This window comes from Huiozyma naganishii, chromosome 3 (genome assembly GCF_000348985.1).
Source record: "Huiozyma naganishii CBS 8797 chromosome 3, complete genome".
Taxonomy (NCBI): Eukaryota; Fungi; Ascomycota; class Saccharomycetes; order Saccharomycetales; family Saccharomycetaceae; genus Huiozyma; species Huiozyma naganishii.
In genome coordinates, this window is record NC_035924.1 from 689,695 (window position 1) to 705,675 (window position 15,981).

Consider the following 15,981-nt stretch of genomic DNA (forward strand, 5'->3'; position numbering starts at 1 on the left):
AGCGCAAGCCTCGTGCCCAGGGTATTGTACCGCCCAGCTCCAATACACTTACTCCATAGACAGTTCAGATAGTAAGTTCTCCAATTCCATTTCGTAGACCTCTTTGTTTGTAACGAACTTGATCAACTCCTCGTCCTCCAACATCATCCTCTGTTCCTCCTCCAGAGCCTCAATCATCTGATCAGAAAGAGCACAACCCACAGCCTCCCTCTCCAACTCCTCCAGCTCTTTCTCCCTTTCGCTTCTCATTATGAAATCCTCCATTTTGTCCAACCCGCCCCTCTTCTCCATCATCTTCTCCTCGCGTTTAGTCAGCCTTCGCTGCCTACTCAATTCATCACGCCTCTCTTTGCGCTGTGTACCCGGTTTAAGAGGCGACGATCGACTGTTCATCCCATTTTGTTGCGATCTATCATGTATGATACCGTCCACAACAGACCCGTGACCGGAACCGTGCGGCATCTCGGAGTCGCTGAAGTATGCCTCCCGACCGGGACTCCTCCTCCCCGGTGTGCTCAACCCCATGTACCGTTCAATAGCCATCATCGAACTGCACCAGTTGTCTATGAAGAACGGGGGGTACAGGACGGTTCTTTGTAAAGCGATGAGCACGGAGGGCGACACGGTACGTAGTAGTGCAAGTTTCGCGTTTTGTCTCTTTCTCTTCTGTTTCTTTTTTTTCTCACATACGAGAAATACGTCATTTGAGCGCATCTCGAAGAACAAGACACCCTCGCTAAGAGAAGGGGCAAACGTTGACGAGACCGTTCCACACGTTAGTGAGAAAGAAAGAATTGAATATATCCATTTACAATCATTAGAGAATATATAGTTTATAAGATAAAATTTGAGCTTTGGTCATGGAAGGGAGGTTGCTTGCTTAGTCGACCTCTTCGACAGTTGGCCCGGAGTCGCCACCTGGCGCACCACCAGCTGGACCAGCACCTGGCATACCACCTGGAGCACCTGGCATGCCGCCTGGAGCACCACCGGCACCACCAGCACCGTAGAACTTGCTCATGATTGGGTTGGCAATGGCCTCCAAATCCTTTTGCCTGTCCTTGTACTCATCCGTGGAGGCCGCCTGTGAGGCGTCCAACCAGTCGATGGTTTCCTGTGCGGCGGTTTCCAGTTTCTTAGCGTCCTCTTCACCGGCCTTCTCCTTGAAAGCGGCCTCTGAGACACTGTTCTTCAAGCTGAAAGCGTAGGATTCCAATTGGTTCTTGGCCTGGACACGCTCAGCCTCCTTTTCGTCCTCCTCTTTGAACTTCTCCGCTTCGTTGACCATCTTTTCGATATCATCCTTGGATAATCTACCCTTGTCGTTGGTGATGGTGATCTTGTTGGTCTTCCCGGTACCCTTCTCCAGGGCAGAAACGTTCAAGATACCGTTGGCGTCGATATCGAAGGTGACTTCCACTTGTGGGACACCTCTTGGAGCTGGTGGGATACCAGACAACTCAAACTTACCCAGCAAGTTATTGTCCTTCGTTCTTGTTCTTTCACCTTCAAAGACTTGAATTAGGACACCTGGTTGGTTATCCGCGTAAGTGGAGAATGTCTCAGATTTCTTTGTTGGGATAGTAGAGTTTCTTGGGATCAACTTGGTCATGATACCACCGGCGGTTTCAATACCTAGCGACAATGGAGCGACATCCAGTAGCAACAAGTCCTGGGTCTTGGATGAGGTGTCACCAGTTAGGATAGCAGCTTGGACGGCAGCACCGTAAGCGACGGCTTCATCTGGGTTAATGGATCTGTTTGGTTCCTTACCGTTGAAGAAGTCCGAGACCAGTTTCTGGACCTTTGGAATTCTGGTGGAACCACCGACCAAGACGATTTCGTCAATCTGCGACTTGTCCAACTTGGCGTCTCTCAAGACTTTTTCGACAGGGTCGATGGTGGATCTGAATAGATCGGCACACAGTTCTTCAAATCTGGCTCTGGTCAAAGAGGTGTAGAAGTCGATACCTTCGTACAGCGAGTCAATTTCGATTGAAGTTTGTGCCGAAGAGGACAAAGCTCTCTTGGCCCTCTCTGCGGCGGTTCTCAATCTTCTCAATGATCTCTGGTTAGTGGTCAAATCCTTCTTGTTCTTTCTCTTGAACTCTTCTGCCAAGTGGTTGACCAATCTGTTGTCGAAATCTTCACCACCCAGATGTGTGTCACCAGCGGTAGCCTTGACTTCGAAGATACCGTCATCGATGGACAACAACGACACATCAAAGGTACCACCACCCAAATCGAAAATCAAAACGTTGTGTTCAGCGGTACCCTTCTTGTCCAACCCGTAAGCGATTGCTGCCGCTGTAGGTTCGTTAATGATTCTAAGCACGTTCAAACCGGAAATTGTACCGGCATCCTTTGTAGCCTGTCTTTGCGAGTCGTTGAAGTAAGCTGGGACAGTCACAACAGCATCGTTAACTTTAGTACCCAAGAAGTTTTCAGCGGTTTCCTTCATCTTGGTCAAGACCATGGATGAGATCTCCTCTGGAGTGAAAGTCTTGGTCTCACCTTTGAATTCGACCTGCACCGCTGGTTTCCCCTCCTTGTTAACAACTTTGAAAGGGTAGTGTTTCGCGTCCGCGGTGACCTCTGGATCGTCAAACTTACGGCCAATCAAACGCTTTGCGTCGAAAACGGTGTTATGTGGGTTAATAGCGGCCTGGTTCTTAGCAGCGTCACCAATCAATCTTTCAGTGTCGGTGAAGGCAACGTAAGATGGGGTGGTTCTGTTACCTTGGTCATTTGCAATAATTTCCACTCTGTCGTTACTGAAGTGTGCGACACACGAGTACGTAGTACCCAAATCAATACCAACAGCCTTTGACATAACTTTTGTGTTTCTGTTTTAGTTAACCTATGCTCTTTCTATTAATTGAATGGTGAGTTCTACTATAGTAATAGTACTAAGATACTAACTAAACACAGACAAGAAGGAAAAGAAGAAACTCGAAACTTCAAATAACCACAGCACCTTTATATAATAATGAATGCCAACCTCTCGAGACACACTCCCCCCCTGCTTCTTCGAGTCAAGTGCTTCTCACCACCCTGCAGCAGCCCACTGTTAGCAGTGCCAATTCGTCAGTTGGTGTCTTCCACCATAGTTAACTGCGTATCCCCTAATTTCTGCATTTTTTCCAGCAGTTTCTGGCAATTTCTGAAATTTGAACGAAAAAAAACCGCAGAGTTCTACGACCTTCTACGACCTTCCACGGCCGTCTAGATCTGTAGTAGTAAGTAGTTGTAGTAGTAGGCTGCTTTATGGGTTCTATCGCCGCAGCAGCTTGTATGTCAGACTCTCTACAACGACAGCGCCGTCACTGTCACTGTCGATGGGTGGGAGGTACTCGCCATCGTTGCCCGTCTCTGAATCGTAGTACTCTAACTGGGTGTTGGTATCGACATCCGCAGTGTCTGAGTCAACGCTTCCATCAGAACCGTCCAGTAGGCGAGGTATTTTCTTGTTGACGGCCTCGCGGGTCAGGGGTAAATGTGGACCCTGTCGAGTGGAGTTACCCAGTAGAATGTCACTCCACATTTCTTTGTTCAACAGAACGTCAAAGTATTCCTCGGGGAAAGTGTCCATTTGACATGCGAGAATCTCGTCAACCTGTTGTATTATTATCCCGTCGTTTTCCCGTGGTAGTTTGGTAGATGAACAGACAAGCTCCACCAAACTGTGCCATTGTAAGCTGGATCCGTAGTTACCAAACAGGATACCGTTCAAGAATGAAAACTGTAACTCGCTGAAATATAACTGCATCTTGTTACGGTAATATCGAGGTAGTATAACATCGTTGAGGTAAAAAGTTCTATCCCGGAAGTCAGTCATCTCATGTCCAGGTCGAATAGCATCTCTGGATTTAAATCTGATAGGTGTGTACTGGAAGGTCGTTGCTAAATTGCCTCCCTCACGGTCTTGTGAATGATCGAGTGTCTTACTGACAATATCGTGTTCCTCGAGTGTTGTGAATGAGGAGTCCACAGGGATTATATTGTGGTATTTGCTGGGGGGGGCAAATTGACTTATTTGATCCCACAAGATGAACTTGCTTAAGGAATACCACTTGGCTTCCTCATCGATTTTCGGGTATTCGATAACGCCACCAGCAACTTTACCGAATTGGGCCACGTTGCTCTCGAACTTCGCAGTGTCAAGCTCCTCACTCATCACAAGCGTATCGTCATCATCATACGTGAAACAGTAATCCCCGTCGCGGAACCAGTAGCCGTACCTCAAGGAACTACCTTCACCGTCGTTTTGGAAGTGGATAACGTGGGTTCCAGCAGGTATGTTAACGATCCCACAGAATGGATGGCCCTTCTTCACACTGAATGAGAACTGATCTATTCCAATAACCGTATCGTGACTAATTTGGGGGATCACTATTCTACTCATTGATATATTATAACTCAATTAGACATCGTATACACCAGTTCTTCAACCCTAAATAGATTTCTTTACTGAATCTTTTTTTTCAAACTCATCGCAAAGAATGAAATTTTTTGGGACTGAAAAATTTTTGATATAAAAAGCGGAAGGTGGATGTGTCTTAGACCTTTCCCCCCATCAACACTTCAGCATAATCACAGGCAGATGTTGCATGGAATGATGTTAAGCAAGCAAGCGTATAATGCGTATATGTGGGATCACGTATGCGGAGTTATACTAAATGTAGAGTCATTCTATTGCACAATCTGCAGTTCATATACGTTGACTCTTGCCTTTGCCCTTGCCCTTTTTAAATGATGAGAAAAATATTTACACAGACCTGTACTGACCCATTTCATGGGGATGCAGAGAACAAATTATTGCCTTTTTATCTGTACCTTTTTTTTAATAAATAAAACCTCTCTTGTCTTATTCTACACTTTCTTCTGAATGCCTCGAATCTTGAAGGCTCTGCCCTTTAATTCTGCTCTGTTCAGCACTTGAATTTGCCTCCCAACTCCTTCCTGTGTGATATTACGTGAGATTTGATCTTGTTATTGGATAGAACTAATTAAAAGTTATAAATGGTACATGATAAAAGTTATTTATGATATTTTATACTGGTTGTTGAAGATGAATGGTATGCCATTAGTAGAGTATCTATTTCTTGGCAGTCATTCTTCTCAAGTAGAAGGCTAGTTCCTCACCTTCTAGAATGTAACCATCACATCTACCGGATTGACCTGGTCTGGAAGAAATGGCAGCGTATAGTCTACCAGCAGAGAATTGAGAGCTGACCGATTGTTCGATCTTGGAGGCAGCAGCTCTGGCGGCCCACTTTCTCTCGGTGCTCTTGGTGGCTGGAGCGACTTCTTCAGTCTTGGCAGATTTCTTACCTAGAGTTTGACCGTAATGAGCTTCGAACCATTGCTTGAATGGAGCAGCATCAATCTGGACAATAGCAGCCTTGGTCAAAGTGTTGGTTCTAACCAATTCATTGTTGGATGGATGGTAAGCAACATTCACAATTCTGGTTTTCTTGGCAACACCTTCGGAGGCCCAAGAGAAATTACCGGTTTCGATTCTCAAAGCTCTGAACTTCTTGTTACCACCTCTGGTTCTGACAGTGTGGATTCTCTTGGCACCGATCTTGGTGTTGGCTGGTTGACGGCCCAATTCGAACTTTCTCTTCTTTCTGAATTGAGCACGCTTGGCACCGGTAGCGGATCTTTTGTGACGAGAATCACGAGAAATACCCATTTTATCTATAAAAATTGAAATTGATTATCTTAATATCGATAATAAGTGTTTGTTAGTAAAATATTATCCAAAATTTGTGAAGGTAAAAATTTCTACGTCTTGAGTCGGTATATGGATTTGAATTTCTGTTCTATGCTTCGGAGAGGGTTCGTTTCCCTATTCTATCTCCCATCATTAGCTCTAACAGAATCCCAGTGGGATAGAAACCTTTTTTATAAAGCTACTTTCCCGTTTCATGGAAAGTTTTCGGATTGCGTCGTCTCAACTCCCCTCTACCAACTCAGCGTATCATATCTGGTGTCGCACATACGTTTTGTTCTGCTGTGATTTGTTTACGGCTCTTCTCTCCCCCACAAACAAGATCTATAACAGAACCGTAAGAAACCTGTACTTTAACTAAACAGCAACGTTAATTTTTTTTCAGTGCGAGAAGAGAGAGTGTGTGTTTCCGTTTTCACGATGACCGTAGGCGGGCCTGTCCCAAACTCTGCGTCGGGTCCCCAAGAGACTCTTCGCCCGGCTACAGGGACTCCTGCGACGGTTCTTACTGGATACCCTGGCCAGAGTTGGCGAGAGGGCCGAAGTGTATCGTTCCAATATCCCAAACTGGAAACTGGTACGCTGTCCTCAGAACAAGAAAAAAAGAATGAATGAAAAAAATATTACTAAAACCCCAAAACAGGATGTAAGGGTGTTGTGCAGTCACAAAATATATGGGTAACTGATCGAGGGAAGATGGCGGACACAGGTGCTCCAAGATTGTGTATACAGTTCGCTGTCACCTCTGCCGCTTCTTCCAACTCAGCTATGTTCAAGGATTGTCTAATCAACTGGCCGCACCTCTACCGTGGTAATGCGGGTACTGGGTGTCCAACGTGTTCAAGTACACAGTTGGACCCAAGCAATGTAAGGTGTCGATACAGTAACTTGTGCTGGGAAAGAACACGCAACTACACTGCCTTTCTCAGCTACCCAGTAGGAGACAAAACCGAAACTTGAAGCTACCTTGCATTCTCCAGTTGTACCTCCTATGAGATGATTAATATCCGGAACTGAAAAATTAGCGCACATCCATCCTTATGCAAAAAAGAATCTACAACACTATCTGTGGGATAAGTAAACAAAAACCTCATCTGCAGAGGAGGATTTGTCCGTCAATAAATGCATTCCCGGGCGCATATATATATATACAAATATATAAACGGTACTACTTCGGGCGTCTTCTTTAGGTCAACAGCGTATTTAAGCGAATCAATCAAATAATATGACTGATAGGATACTGAAAAATAGAGACCCATTTCTTGAGAACTTGACTTTTGATCAGCAAATCCCTGCACCTAAAGAGATTGCACTAAATGAGGTCAAACTGCGGCGAGTTGCAAGACCGCTGAGAAATGTTAGATTTGTTCCCACGAAGGAACTTGTATTCCGTTCCAAAAATGGACCAATGACGTTTTCCTATGAGAAGAAGCTCAAGATACCCGTTGCGAAGAATAAGCTTATAGTAGAAGTAAGATATGTCGGGCTTAACCCAATAGATATGAAGATTAAGAACGGATATACCAACCCAATTTACGGCGAAGCTGGGTTGGGAAGAGAGTACAGTGGTGTAATCACTCATGTTGGTGAAAAGTTGAAGGACACGTGGAACGAGGGTGACCCAGTTTTTGGCCTTTATTATCACCCCCATTTAGCGGTCGGTAGTTTACAAAGTGCTATTTTGGTCGATCCCAGTGTCGATGCCATAATATTAAGACCAGAGGACCTGGATGAGAAAGAGGCAGCTGGGTCTTTATTTTGTTTAGGGACAGCTTTCAACATATTAGACAGACTAGAGAAGAAAGGATTCTTGAAGACCGAGAGCAATATCTTAATCAATGGTGGTGCAAGCTCGGTTGGTATGTTTGCCATTCAACTTCTGAAAAGGGTTTACAAGGTCCAAACAAAGTTGGTTGTAGTGACCACAGGTACAAGTGCGGAATTTCTCAAGAAACACTTCCCGGATTTGACCGGTGACATGATCTTTATCAACTACCTAAATTGCAGGGGTAAATCCAGTAGGCCCCTCAGAAAAATGATAAGCGAGGAGAAAGCTATAGTCCAAGATCCCACGTCAGGGACAGATCTTGAAGTGACATATTCTCAAGGTAAATTCGACGTCGTTCTCGACTTTATTGGCGGATATGATATCTTAAAGCATTCTCAATCTCTAATTCATGCTGGGGGTTCATACGTCACGACGGTGGGTGATTATGTGGCCGATTATAAAAACGATGTTTTCAATCAATGGGACAACCCAAGTGCCAATATGAGGAAGATGGTGGGTTCGATGTTGTACTCTTACGATTACCAACATTTTTACTTTGACCCTAATGTTAAATCTGCTTCTTCAAATGACTGGTTGAACAAATGTGCTGCTCTACTGGACCGTCAAGAAGTAACGTGTATTATCGACAAAGTCTATGATTGGAAAGATTTGAAGGAGGCTTTTTCTTATATGGCGACCCAAAGAGCACATGGGAAAGTGATTATGAAGGTGGAAAAGTTTTGAGCGGGGAAACCATTATCCAGATTTCAGTCTCCAATCTGTTAGATGAGATAAAGAACAGCCTCATTTCTTCACGATATGTAAGAGATAGAAGAGATAGATGAGCGTTTAATACGGAATTATAGTGGTAACACCGCGTGAAAATCAAGGGTCCATCCTGAGATATAAGTTTCTGATAAATTGGACAGATCGAATCCTGTTCTTTAATGTAAGTTTTGAGTACTACGTATCAAATGTAATGAGACAAGTGCCCTGCAGTTGGAATATAACACGATCAGATCAAACATCTTCGCTCTGTGCTGTGAAAATTTTTTTAAACTAATTTTTCGAAGGTTGCCAATAATAATGCCTATTTTAGGATGGGGATGAGTTCACCCCCACGAGAAACAACCCTCTGTTGCGGTCGCTTATAGCCAAGTTTCTTGGTTAACGGTCTTGCATGAACACCATTTCAAACGCCAATAATTCAAGTGTAGTGGAAACAATGAGCTCTGCGGAGGATATGTCGTCTAATAGCATTAAACTGCTGGCTGGTAACTCGCATCCAGTACTAGCTGAGTTGATTTCCAAGAGGCTAGGTATTCCCCTATCGAAAGTCGGGGTCTACCAATATTCCAACAAGGAAACCTCTGTCACCATTGGTGAAAGTATTAGAGATGAGGATGTTTACATCATTCAGACCGGGATTGGCCAGGAAGAGATTAACGATTTTCTGATGGAACTTCTAATACTGATCCATGCCTGTAAAGCAGCATCTGCCAGAAGAATCACTGCCGTTATTCCCAATTTCCCATACGCCAGACAAGACAAGAAGGACAAATCTCGTGCCCCAATCACCGCGAAATTGGTTGCTAACTTATTAGAAACGGCCGGCTGTGACCATATTATTACCATGGACCTGCACGCTTCTCAAATCCAAGGGTTCTTTCATATTTCCGTTGACAACTTGTACGCTGAGCCAAGTTTCTTGAACTATATGAAGTTGAAGGTTGACTTAAAAAATGCCATCTTGGTTTCACCTGATGCTGGTGGTGCTAAAAGGGTTGCCTCATTGGCTGATAAAATGGACTTGAATTTTGCTCTTATCCACAAAGAGAGACAAAAGGCTAACGAAGTGTCAAGAATGGTTCTAGTCGGTGATGTGACTGGCAAAACGTGTTTGATAATAGATGACATGGCAGATACTTGTGGTACTTTGGTGAAAGCCGCTAACACTCTACTGGAGCATGGCGCGAAAGAGGTGATGGCAATTGTCACACATGGTATTTTTTCAGGCTCCGCCCGAGAAAAATTGAGCAACAGCAGTTTACATAAGGTAATTTGCACCAACACTGTGCCTATTGAGCTTGATTTACCGAGAATTGAACAAGTCGATATCAGCCCGACTTTGGCTGAAGCCATTAGAAGATTGCACAATGGTGAATCGATCTCATACCTGTTTAATTTTGCTCCTCCATTATGATCGGGACTTGAACTGCGAACTTATTAAAGTTACAGACGTAGATGTCATTATTACGTAAAGATGAAGTGTTGGATAAAGATGTATAATATTTAAACTCTTGAAAGAATGTGCCAAACGGTTTCCTTTTGGTCCAGAGCCAAAAGACTCGGAAAAGTTTCACTACCGAGAGTGCTTAATGAAATGTCGCGCATATGGCGATTTTTAACTCTTGATAAAGCTCATTATTGATTTTCTTTTAAATGTTTTCGATGATGTTGATTTACTGCGACCCTGAGGAGCTGCCGGGGGTTTACCTTTACGGAGTCCTGCTCCTTTCGCCTGGTCAGCATCTTGAATCAAGGCCTGTCTTGCCTTAGCTAAATTCTGTTCCTCCTGCCGTTTGTCCTCTGATTGTTTCCTTTTGACTTCGTTGTCTAGGGATATAAGCTTTTTAATAGTGGCTTCGAAAAGGTCCCTCTCATATACAGCAGGTATTTCTTGCACAGCCCTCTCTGAGCCATCAATTTCACTGTAAAAAAGAACGTAAGCCGTTGTGGGACTTTCGTGACTTCCAACAAAATCGAGGACATAACTTTCATCCACAGACTCCACGGTTTCGTCATCGAAGAGCAACCAACCAAATAACTCAGTATGGCATAGGGAGACGTAGTGTCCATGATGAGGTCCGTTCCCCATATGAACTACTACCCCCTGAAGCCTATATGATTTAGAAACCGATGAGTCGAATGTGGAGGAGGCATTCAGAATCAAAGGATAATGGATTTTGTTAAACAACTTAACGTTGGCGTTCTTTTCCTCTGAGTACTTAAACCGTTTTAAATGCAGAGATAAAGTTTTGGGCAAGCTTTTCAAACCGACCAGTCGTTCTGCCTCTTGCAGACCACAACATTCGTTACAGTAAAATTTATTAGAACCTCTCAAAAGTTCTCGCTGCTGGTAGTGCTCCATCACATTCTGAATGTACTTTTCTTCGTCAGCTTCGACCTCAATAGGAAAATCCAGGAACGGCTCACTGCTTGATGTGATAGTATCACAAGTTAGACATTTTATTTGGTTAGTGACCGTACCCTGGAACTGATTCAGAATGTACGTTTGTCCGCGAGACTGTAAATAATCGTTCAAGTCGTTCAGCAGAAAGTTGAGAAATTCGTGTGCATCCTGTTGCATTTGTGTGTTGAACAAAACGTTTTCTTTCTTTAGTGTCTTTACAAACAGCGTTGGTGATACTACGCCAGTATAATTCTCATTCTCCGTTATGCATTCAAAGATCTCCTTTAGTGTATTGTAAAGGTTCGGTTTCGCTGTGACCGCTACCATGTGATCGATGTTTAAGACTGGGCCTGTTATTAACGCATTCTTTTTCCGCTGTTCACTCGTGTACACATCGGCAGGGATTGGCGATTTTGCTGTGTTTGCACCCGCTGATGGATCCGCACTATTCGAGTTACTGTTAATGCTGTAGCCGTTGTTATTGCGTGGCTCTAAGGAGGACGCATTTTCCCTCTCCCAAGAACTGTTTAGTTTGATCGATGACGGTAGGGATTTTCTGCCTACTATAATAGTTCGACAGCCTTCATGCAGTTTCTCTGTGATGTTATCAGCAGCCATGATCACCGAATGCACTGGCTCAATCTTTTGGTCGTCCTCAATAGCTTGTTCGTTTTTGGATGCTTTGGAATTATCTGATCCATGCCTACCGAAGGAGATAAATGAGCTTCTCTTGTTTTTGTTGTCGTAGTGATTCCCAAAATGGTGAAGATGATGTGAAGAAGCTTCCCCAGCGTTACCGTTTCCCATATTACTGTCTTCGCTGTTGGAAGAAGCGCTCCTACTGTTTTTACCTGCGTTTTTCGGCAAATTATCAGTGGTCTGAAAACTTTCTCGAGTAAACAACCGCGGATGTTTCCCGACCATGGCCCTTTTTCTATGTCTCTCTTGCTCCTCTGGCTTTTCAGGGTACTCGAGCACCCGCAGCCTAAACTCTGGAAGATGGTACAGGCATTGTAGTACCGAATTGCAGTAGCACGTGTTTCCAAAGTTCTCATACCCAAACACTTTATTGGAACCGTCACCAAATGGGAGTCCCTTGCTTACTCGTGGTTCCAACGATATTGTGTTTGAGCTGATTGGTGGGGTCACATTTATCTCCTGTGCCGGCATGCTACCTGCTGTCGCTTGATCAGTGGCGGGCGACCATGTCGAAAATGTGTATGAAACGTTCAAATCCTGGGGTAGTTTAATCTCTTCTTTGGGAATACCTCCAGCAGCACTATCACCAGGGCTGCTCCCTGTTAAATCATCTAATCGAACCACAGTAGGCTCGTTCCCTTGAGAATCCTCGACACCCTGTTTATTATCTCCATTTTTTGGAAAGTTGTCTACAGGTATGGCTCTAGGGATATGATCTCGAGGAGCCGTACGCTTCGATATGGTAGAAGATCGTTTGGGCTTCCCATTGCCCGCAACTTTACTCTCGGGGGAGTTATCCTTATGTTTATGCGATCTGTTGACAGATAGCAGCCTTTTCAGCATCCTGCAGTGTCAAAGCTCCAAGAATCAAGTCGTTATTTTACTCGACGTGGTCATGCACTGAAACCTCTTGATGATTCTGGGAACAGTCGCACCCAAAGACAAAGCTGCGACAACTTTATAAACGATGAAAACCGCGCACGAATCGCTATTCCAGAAGTCAGGGCGCGAAATCAGAACTCGATCGATCCCCCCCACAAAAACAAGAATACTCAACAAAATTTAAACAACGCTTTTTCCGAGCCCCCCTCGACACGTATGTTTGTTTGCGTGCTTGCGTATTGTATAATGCTATAGAAACCTCCACCCAAACGGTAAACACTTCTTAAATAATCGCAGATCCTTTGATAGTCGACTCTTTCCGTCTTTCCTCCCGTTTCTCGAGGGCTGTCACGTGCGCCGCGCACAGAAAGTCCGCGGACTGCGCCCCACTCCGCGGACTTGTTCAGGTCCGAGTGGTGTTGGTGCTGCTGGGGTGTGTTGTAGAGATGGGTTACGTCCGGGGACGTGCGTGTTCAGTTACAATGCCGGGTCCATAAGTTCGGTGGAATATGCGCATTCCCCGTCTTGCAACGGGCGTCCAAGAATGAGTAGGTGAGTGGCACGAGTTCATATCATTCCACTCACTCATCCTCCTCTCTTGGATCACCCACACCGTCCTCGTATATGGCGAACACACACTCTGCCTCGGGGAGACAGGGTGAGTCGGCCACTTTACATAGTCTCTGACAGCCCTTCCCCTTCCTGAACCCTAGTCTTGTTGTAGAGGAGTGTGCCATGATGTTCCCACCGATCGGCTTTTTGGGGTCCGGGTTGAACATCATCCCACCGTCGACCTGCGCAACGACCTGGTTAGTCACAACAACGGCGACCCCAAACTGGTCGGCGAGCCGTTGCAGCGCCCGCATGAACTTTGCCAGATGCATCTGCCTTGCGCTCAGTTCCCCACGACCGGAGAAGTCTGTTCTGTACAGAGCCATCACGGAGTCGACAATAATGAGCGAAAACCGAGACTCGCTCATCATCTGTGCAGCTGCGTCCAGCAGCCGCAGTTGGTGGTCTGCGTTGTAGGCTCTTGCGTAAGCGACGTTGTTCAGCGCGTCGTCTGGGTCCAGTCCGAACCGCTGCGCGATCGATACAAGCCTAACTGGCCTGAACGTACCCTCTGTGTCGATGTACAGGCACTTCCCCTCGCCACCGCCAATATCCAGCGGTATCTGGCAAGTGACTGCCAGAGTGTGGCACAGTTGCGACTTACCCGTTCTGAACTCACCGTACAGTTCCGTGATAGACCCGGTCTCGACCCCGCCACCTAGCAGTGTGTCCAAGTTTTTCGAACCCGTTGTCAAACATATCATTTCCGATCTACGCATGTGGAAGTCTGCAGCGGTGACAAACCCCATGGGCACAAGCCTAGCAGCCTCATTCAAAAGCCGGTCCGCCTTTGTCTCCGAGATACCTTTAATCTCCAACAACGCCTTCTTCGGGGCGTACGCGACTGCCTCGACCGTGTGCAGCCCGCTCTCCCTCAACTTCTTAATATCCGTGGACGTAATACCATTAATCTGTAACTTTTCAAGCGGCACGAACGACACGAGCGCCACATCCTCCTCCTCAGCACCGTTGCCCGCTCCCTGTTGGGACCCCTGCTGGGAACCACCCCCCTCGGGAACCTCCAACTGTGTCTGCGACTGCGGCAACGTATCTCCAGCATCGATATGCGACGAAGCGGACATCAGCGACATGTGATGCTCCTGCTGGCTCTCCTCCTGTGTTTGCGTTGACATTGTTGTATGCAGAAAAAAACAACCAGTACCGTGCCCTAACTCCGAAAGCGAAAGCAACCTCTCCAGAAGAGATGAGGAAGAGAACAGCAATGATTTTCAAATAAATTTCAGACCAGTTTTCGCGTTATTTATATCGCTTGCGAGAAAAGAAATGTCAAAAAAAGCCAGAAAAAGAAAAGAAAATTACGCGTAAGACGCTGTTTGGATCTTTCCCGATGCGGTATAAATTGCCCGATCTGGCCGTAAATGGCCCAAACGGGAAAAATGTTTTGATTTGAGCAATTTTCCCGTTTGGGATATGTGATTAGTGTTACCCTCTCTTTTTCAGAAAAACAAATAGTTTCAAATGGTGGCAAAAAATGAAAAACGAAGAAAACAGAGAGATTGGGAGGAAGGGTAGCAGTGGGCTGTAGTGGGTTAAGTGGCAGGAGACCTAGACGAGTCCACTAGAATCAGTCGCTTTACCTCGAGTGACGACTCTGAGACCACCAAAAAATAGCAGTATAACGAAATACCATGTCGGATCCAAGTTCCATCAACGGTGGTATCTGTGTTGCCATGGCTGGGAAGGACTGTGTAGCCATTGCGTGCGACTTGCGTCTCGGGAGTCAATCGTTGGGTGTGTCGAACAACTTCGAGAAGATCTTTCACTACGGGCACGTGTTCATGGGGATGACTGGGCTGGCGACTGACGTGCTAACGTTGAGCGATGTGTTCCGTTACAAGACGAATCTGTACAAACTGAGGGAGGACCGGATGATTGAACCGGAAACTTTCACGCAATTGGTCTCCAGTACGCTCTACGAGAGGAGGTTTGGCCCCTATTTTGTAGGCCCAGTGGTGGCAGGGATCAACTCCAAGACGGGGAAACCGTTCATCGCAGGGTTCGACCTTATTGGGTGTATTGACGAGGCTAAAGATTTTATAGTTAGTGGGACTGCATCGGACCAATTGTTCGGTATGTGTGAATCCCTGTACGAACCAAATTTGGAGGCAGACGATCTTTTCGAGACTATAAGTCAGGCTCTTTTGAACGCAGCCGACCGTGACGCGCTGTCAGGTTGGGGCGCCGTTGTATACATCATCAAGAAGGACAAAGTGATAAAGAAGAACCTCAAGATGAGACAAGATTGATACTTTGCAAAGAAAAATGAGGAAACGAGGGGAAAAGAGGAGGGAAGTTACCGGAACCACACCCGGCAAGCATAATAGATGATCTTATGCAATGTTCATATGCACACTTAGCAACAACAACAACAACACCCAACTATATATACATGTCTAGGTATAGTAATGTACATTCAAAGAGAGTTCCACTCTGTACAGTTTGGCCAAGTTTTGCTAAGTGGGAAAAAAAGGTATAAAAACAGATGGTCAATACTTGTAACACTCTAAGGAGCCGATTGGGAAACAAGGGCATCAGTGATGCCGCTCAATGAACCTCCTGCGGATGACAGGAAGTTTCGTCGGGGCAAGGAAATGTCTCGTTTCTTCGTCAGTACTGCGTTAACGCTTTTTTTCAGTAAACTAACCCATAGGACAATAAGCATGATGAAATGTACGTATTTATTTTCTGGCCTTACGGCAAAAACCAGTCACCATACCAGTTTACTAACTAATAGACGTATCCACAATATTTTAAATCAGATCGACCCACAACCTTCCAAGCAAACCACGTCATCCCACCAATGAATTCATCTACTAAACTTATAGCACCACAAGCGGTAGCCTTATCTACAGGCCTGTCTGCTGGTTTCTTCTCCATGGTGGTCTTTGGCACGTGTTGGATATTTGACATCAATTCGGTTCAGGAGTTTACTCTCGGTTTTAAGAGGGTGCTGTCCCCATTGTCGGAAAGAATTGCCAACAAAGTGCCTCCGATGGAAGACGACGAAGCTACTTCTGAATTGGAAAACGAACTGAAAGACCTATTCAAGACTGATAAATGATCGATTCG

The 15,981-nt window shown here is 45.4% G+C and overlaps 10 protein-coding genes across 10 annotated transcripts; 4 read left to right on the forward strand and 6 right to left on the reverse strand.

Moving 5' to 3' along the window:
- Positions 1-48: 48 nt before the first annotated feature.
- On the reverse strand, positions 49-714 carry RTT105 (Rtt105p; the record flags this gene model as incomplete). Its single annotated transcript, XM_022607069.1, has 1 exon — positions 49-714. The coding sequence occupies one exon, from the start codon at positions 712-714 to the stop codon at positions 49-51; it is 666 nt and encodes a 221-aa protein (XP_022463702.1).
- Positions 715-880: 166 nt separating this feature from the next.
- On the reverse strand, positions 881-2,833 carry SSA4 (Hsp70 family chaperone SSA4; the record flags this gene model as incomplete). The annotated part of the gene is made up of 1 exon (XM_022607070.1): positions 881-2,833. One exon carries the CDS (start codon positions 2,831-2,833, stop codon positions 881-883), a length of 1,953 nt encoding a protein of 650 aa, XP_022463703.1.
- A 441-nt stretch (positions 2,834-3,274) lies between these two features.
- Positions 3,275-4,405, reverse strand: AAR2 (U5 snRNP complex subunit AAR2; the record flags this gene model as incomplete). Its single annotated transcript, XM_022607071.1, has 1 exon — positions 3,275-4,405. One exon carries the CDS (start codon positions 4,403-4,405, stop codon positions 3,275-3,277), a length of 1,131 nt encoding a protein of 376 aa, XP_022463704.1.
- Positions 4,406-5,098: 693 nt separating this feature from the next.
- On the reverse strand, positions 5,099-5,698 carry RPS8B (40S ribosomal protein eS8; the record flags this gene model as incomplete). The annotated part of the gene is made up of 1 exon (XM_022607072.1): positions 5,099-5,698. One exon carries the CDS (start codon positions 5,696-5,698, stop codon positions 5,099-5,101), a length of 600 nt encoding a protein of 199 aa, XP_022463705.1.
- Positions 5,699-6,962: 1,264 nt separating this feature from the next.
- On the forward strand, positions 6,963-8,249 carry KNAG0C03560 (uncharacterized protein; the record flags this gene model as incomplete). Its single annotated transcript, XM_022607073.1, has 1 exon — positions 6,963-8,249. One exon carries the CDS (start codon positions 6,963-6,965, stop codon positions 8,247-8,249), a length of 1,287 nt encoding a protein of 428 aa, XP_022463706.1.
- A 499-nt stretch (positions 8,250-8,748) lies between these two features.
- Positions 8,749-9,708, forward strand: KNAG0C03570 (ribose-phosphate diphosphokinase; the record flags this gene model as incomplete). The annotated part of the gene is made up of 1 exon (XM_022607075.1): positions 8,749-9,708. The coding sequence occupies one exon, from the start codon at positions 8,749-8,751 to the stop codon at positions 9,706-9,708; it is 960 nt and encodes a 319-aa protein (XP_022463707.1).
- A 201-nt stretch (positions 9,709-9,909) lies between these two features.
- Positions 9,910-12,240, reverse strand: KNAG0C03580 (uncharacterized protein; the record flags this gene model as incomplete). Its single annotated transcript, XM_022607076.1, has 1 exon — positions 9,910-12,240. The coding sequence occupies one exon, from the start codon at positions 12,238-12,240 to the stop codon at positions 9,910-9,912; it is 2,331 nt and encodes a 776-aa protein (XP_022463708.1).
- Positions 12,241-12,860: 620 nt separating this feature from the next.
- Positions 12,861-14,024, reverse strand: RAD51 (recombinase RAD51; the record flags this gene model as incomplete). Its single annotated transcript, XM_022607077.1, has 1 exon — positions 12,861-14,024. One exon carries the CDS (start codon positions 14,022-14,024, stop codon positions 12,861-12,863), a length of 1,164 nt encoding a protein of 387 aa, XP_022463709.1.
- A 516-nt stretch (positions 14,025-14,540) lies between these two features.
- PUP3 (proteasome core particle subunit beta 3) lies at positions 14,541-15,158 on the forward strand (the record flags this gene model as incomplete). Its single annotated transcript, XM_022607078.1, has 1 exon — positions 14,541-15,158. One exon carries the CDS (start codon positions 14,541-14,543, stop codon positions 15,156-15,158), a length of 618 nt encoding a protein of 205 aa, XP_022463710.1.
- A 291-nt stretch (positions 15,159-15,449) lies between these two features.
- Positions 15,450-15,973, forward strand: AIM11 (Aim11p; the record flags this gene model as incomplete). The annotated part of the gene is made up of 2 exons (XM_022607079.1): positions 15,450-15,582; positions 15,672-15,973. 2 exons carry the CDS (start codon positions 15,450-15,452, stop codon positions 15,971-15,973), a joined length of 435 nt encoding a protein of 144 aa, XP_022463711.1.
- Positions 15,974-15,981: the final 8 nt, after the last annotated feature.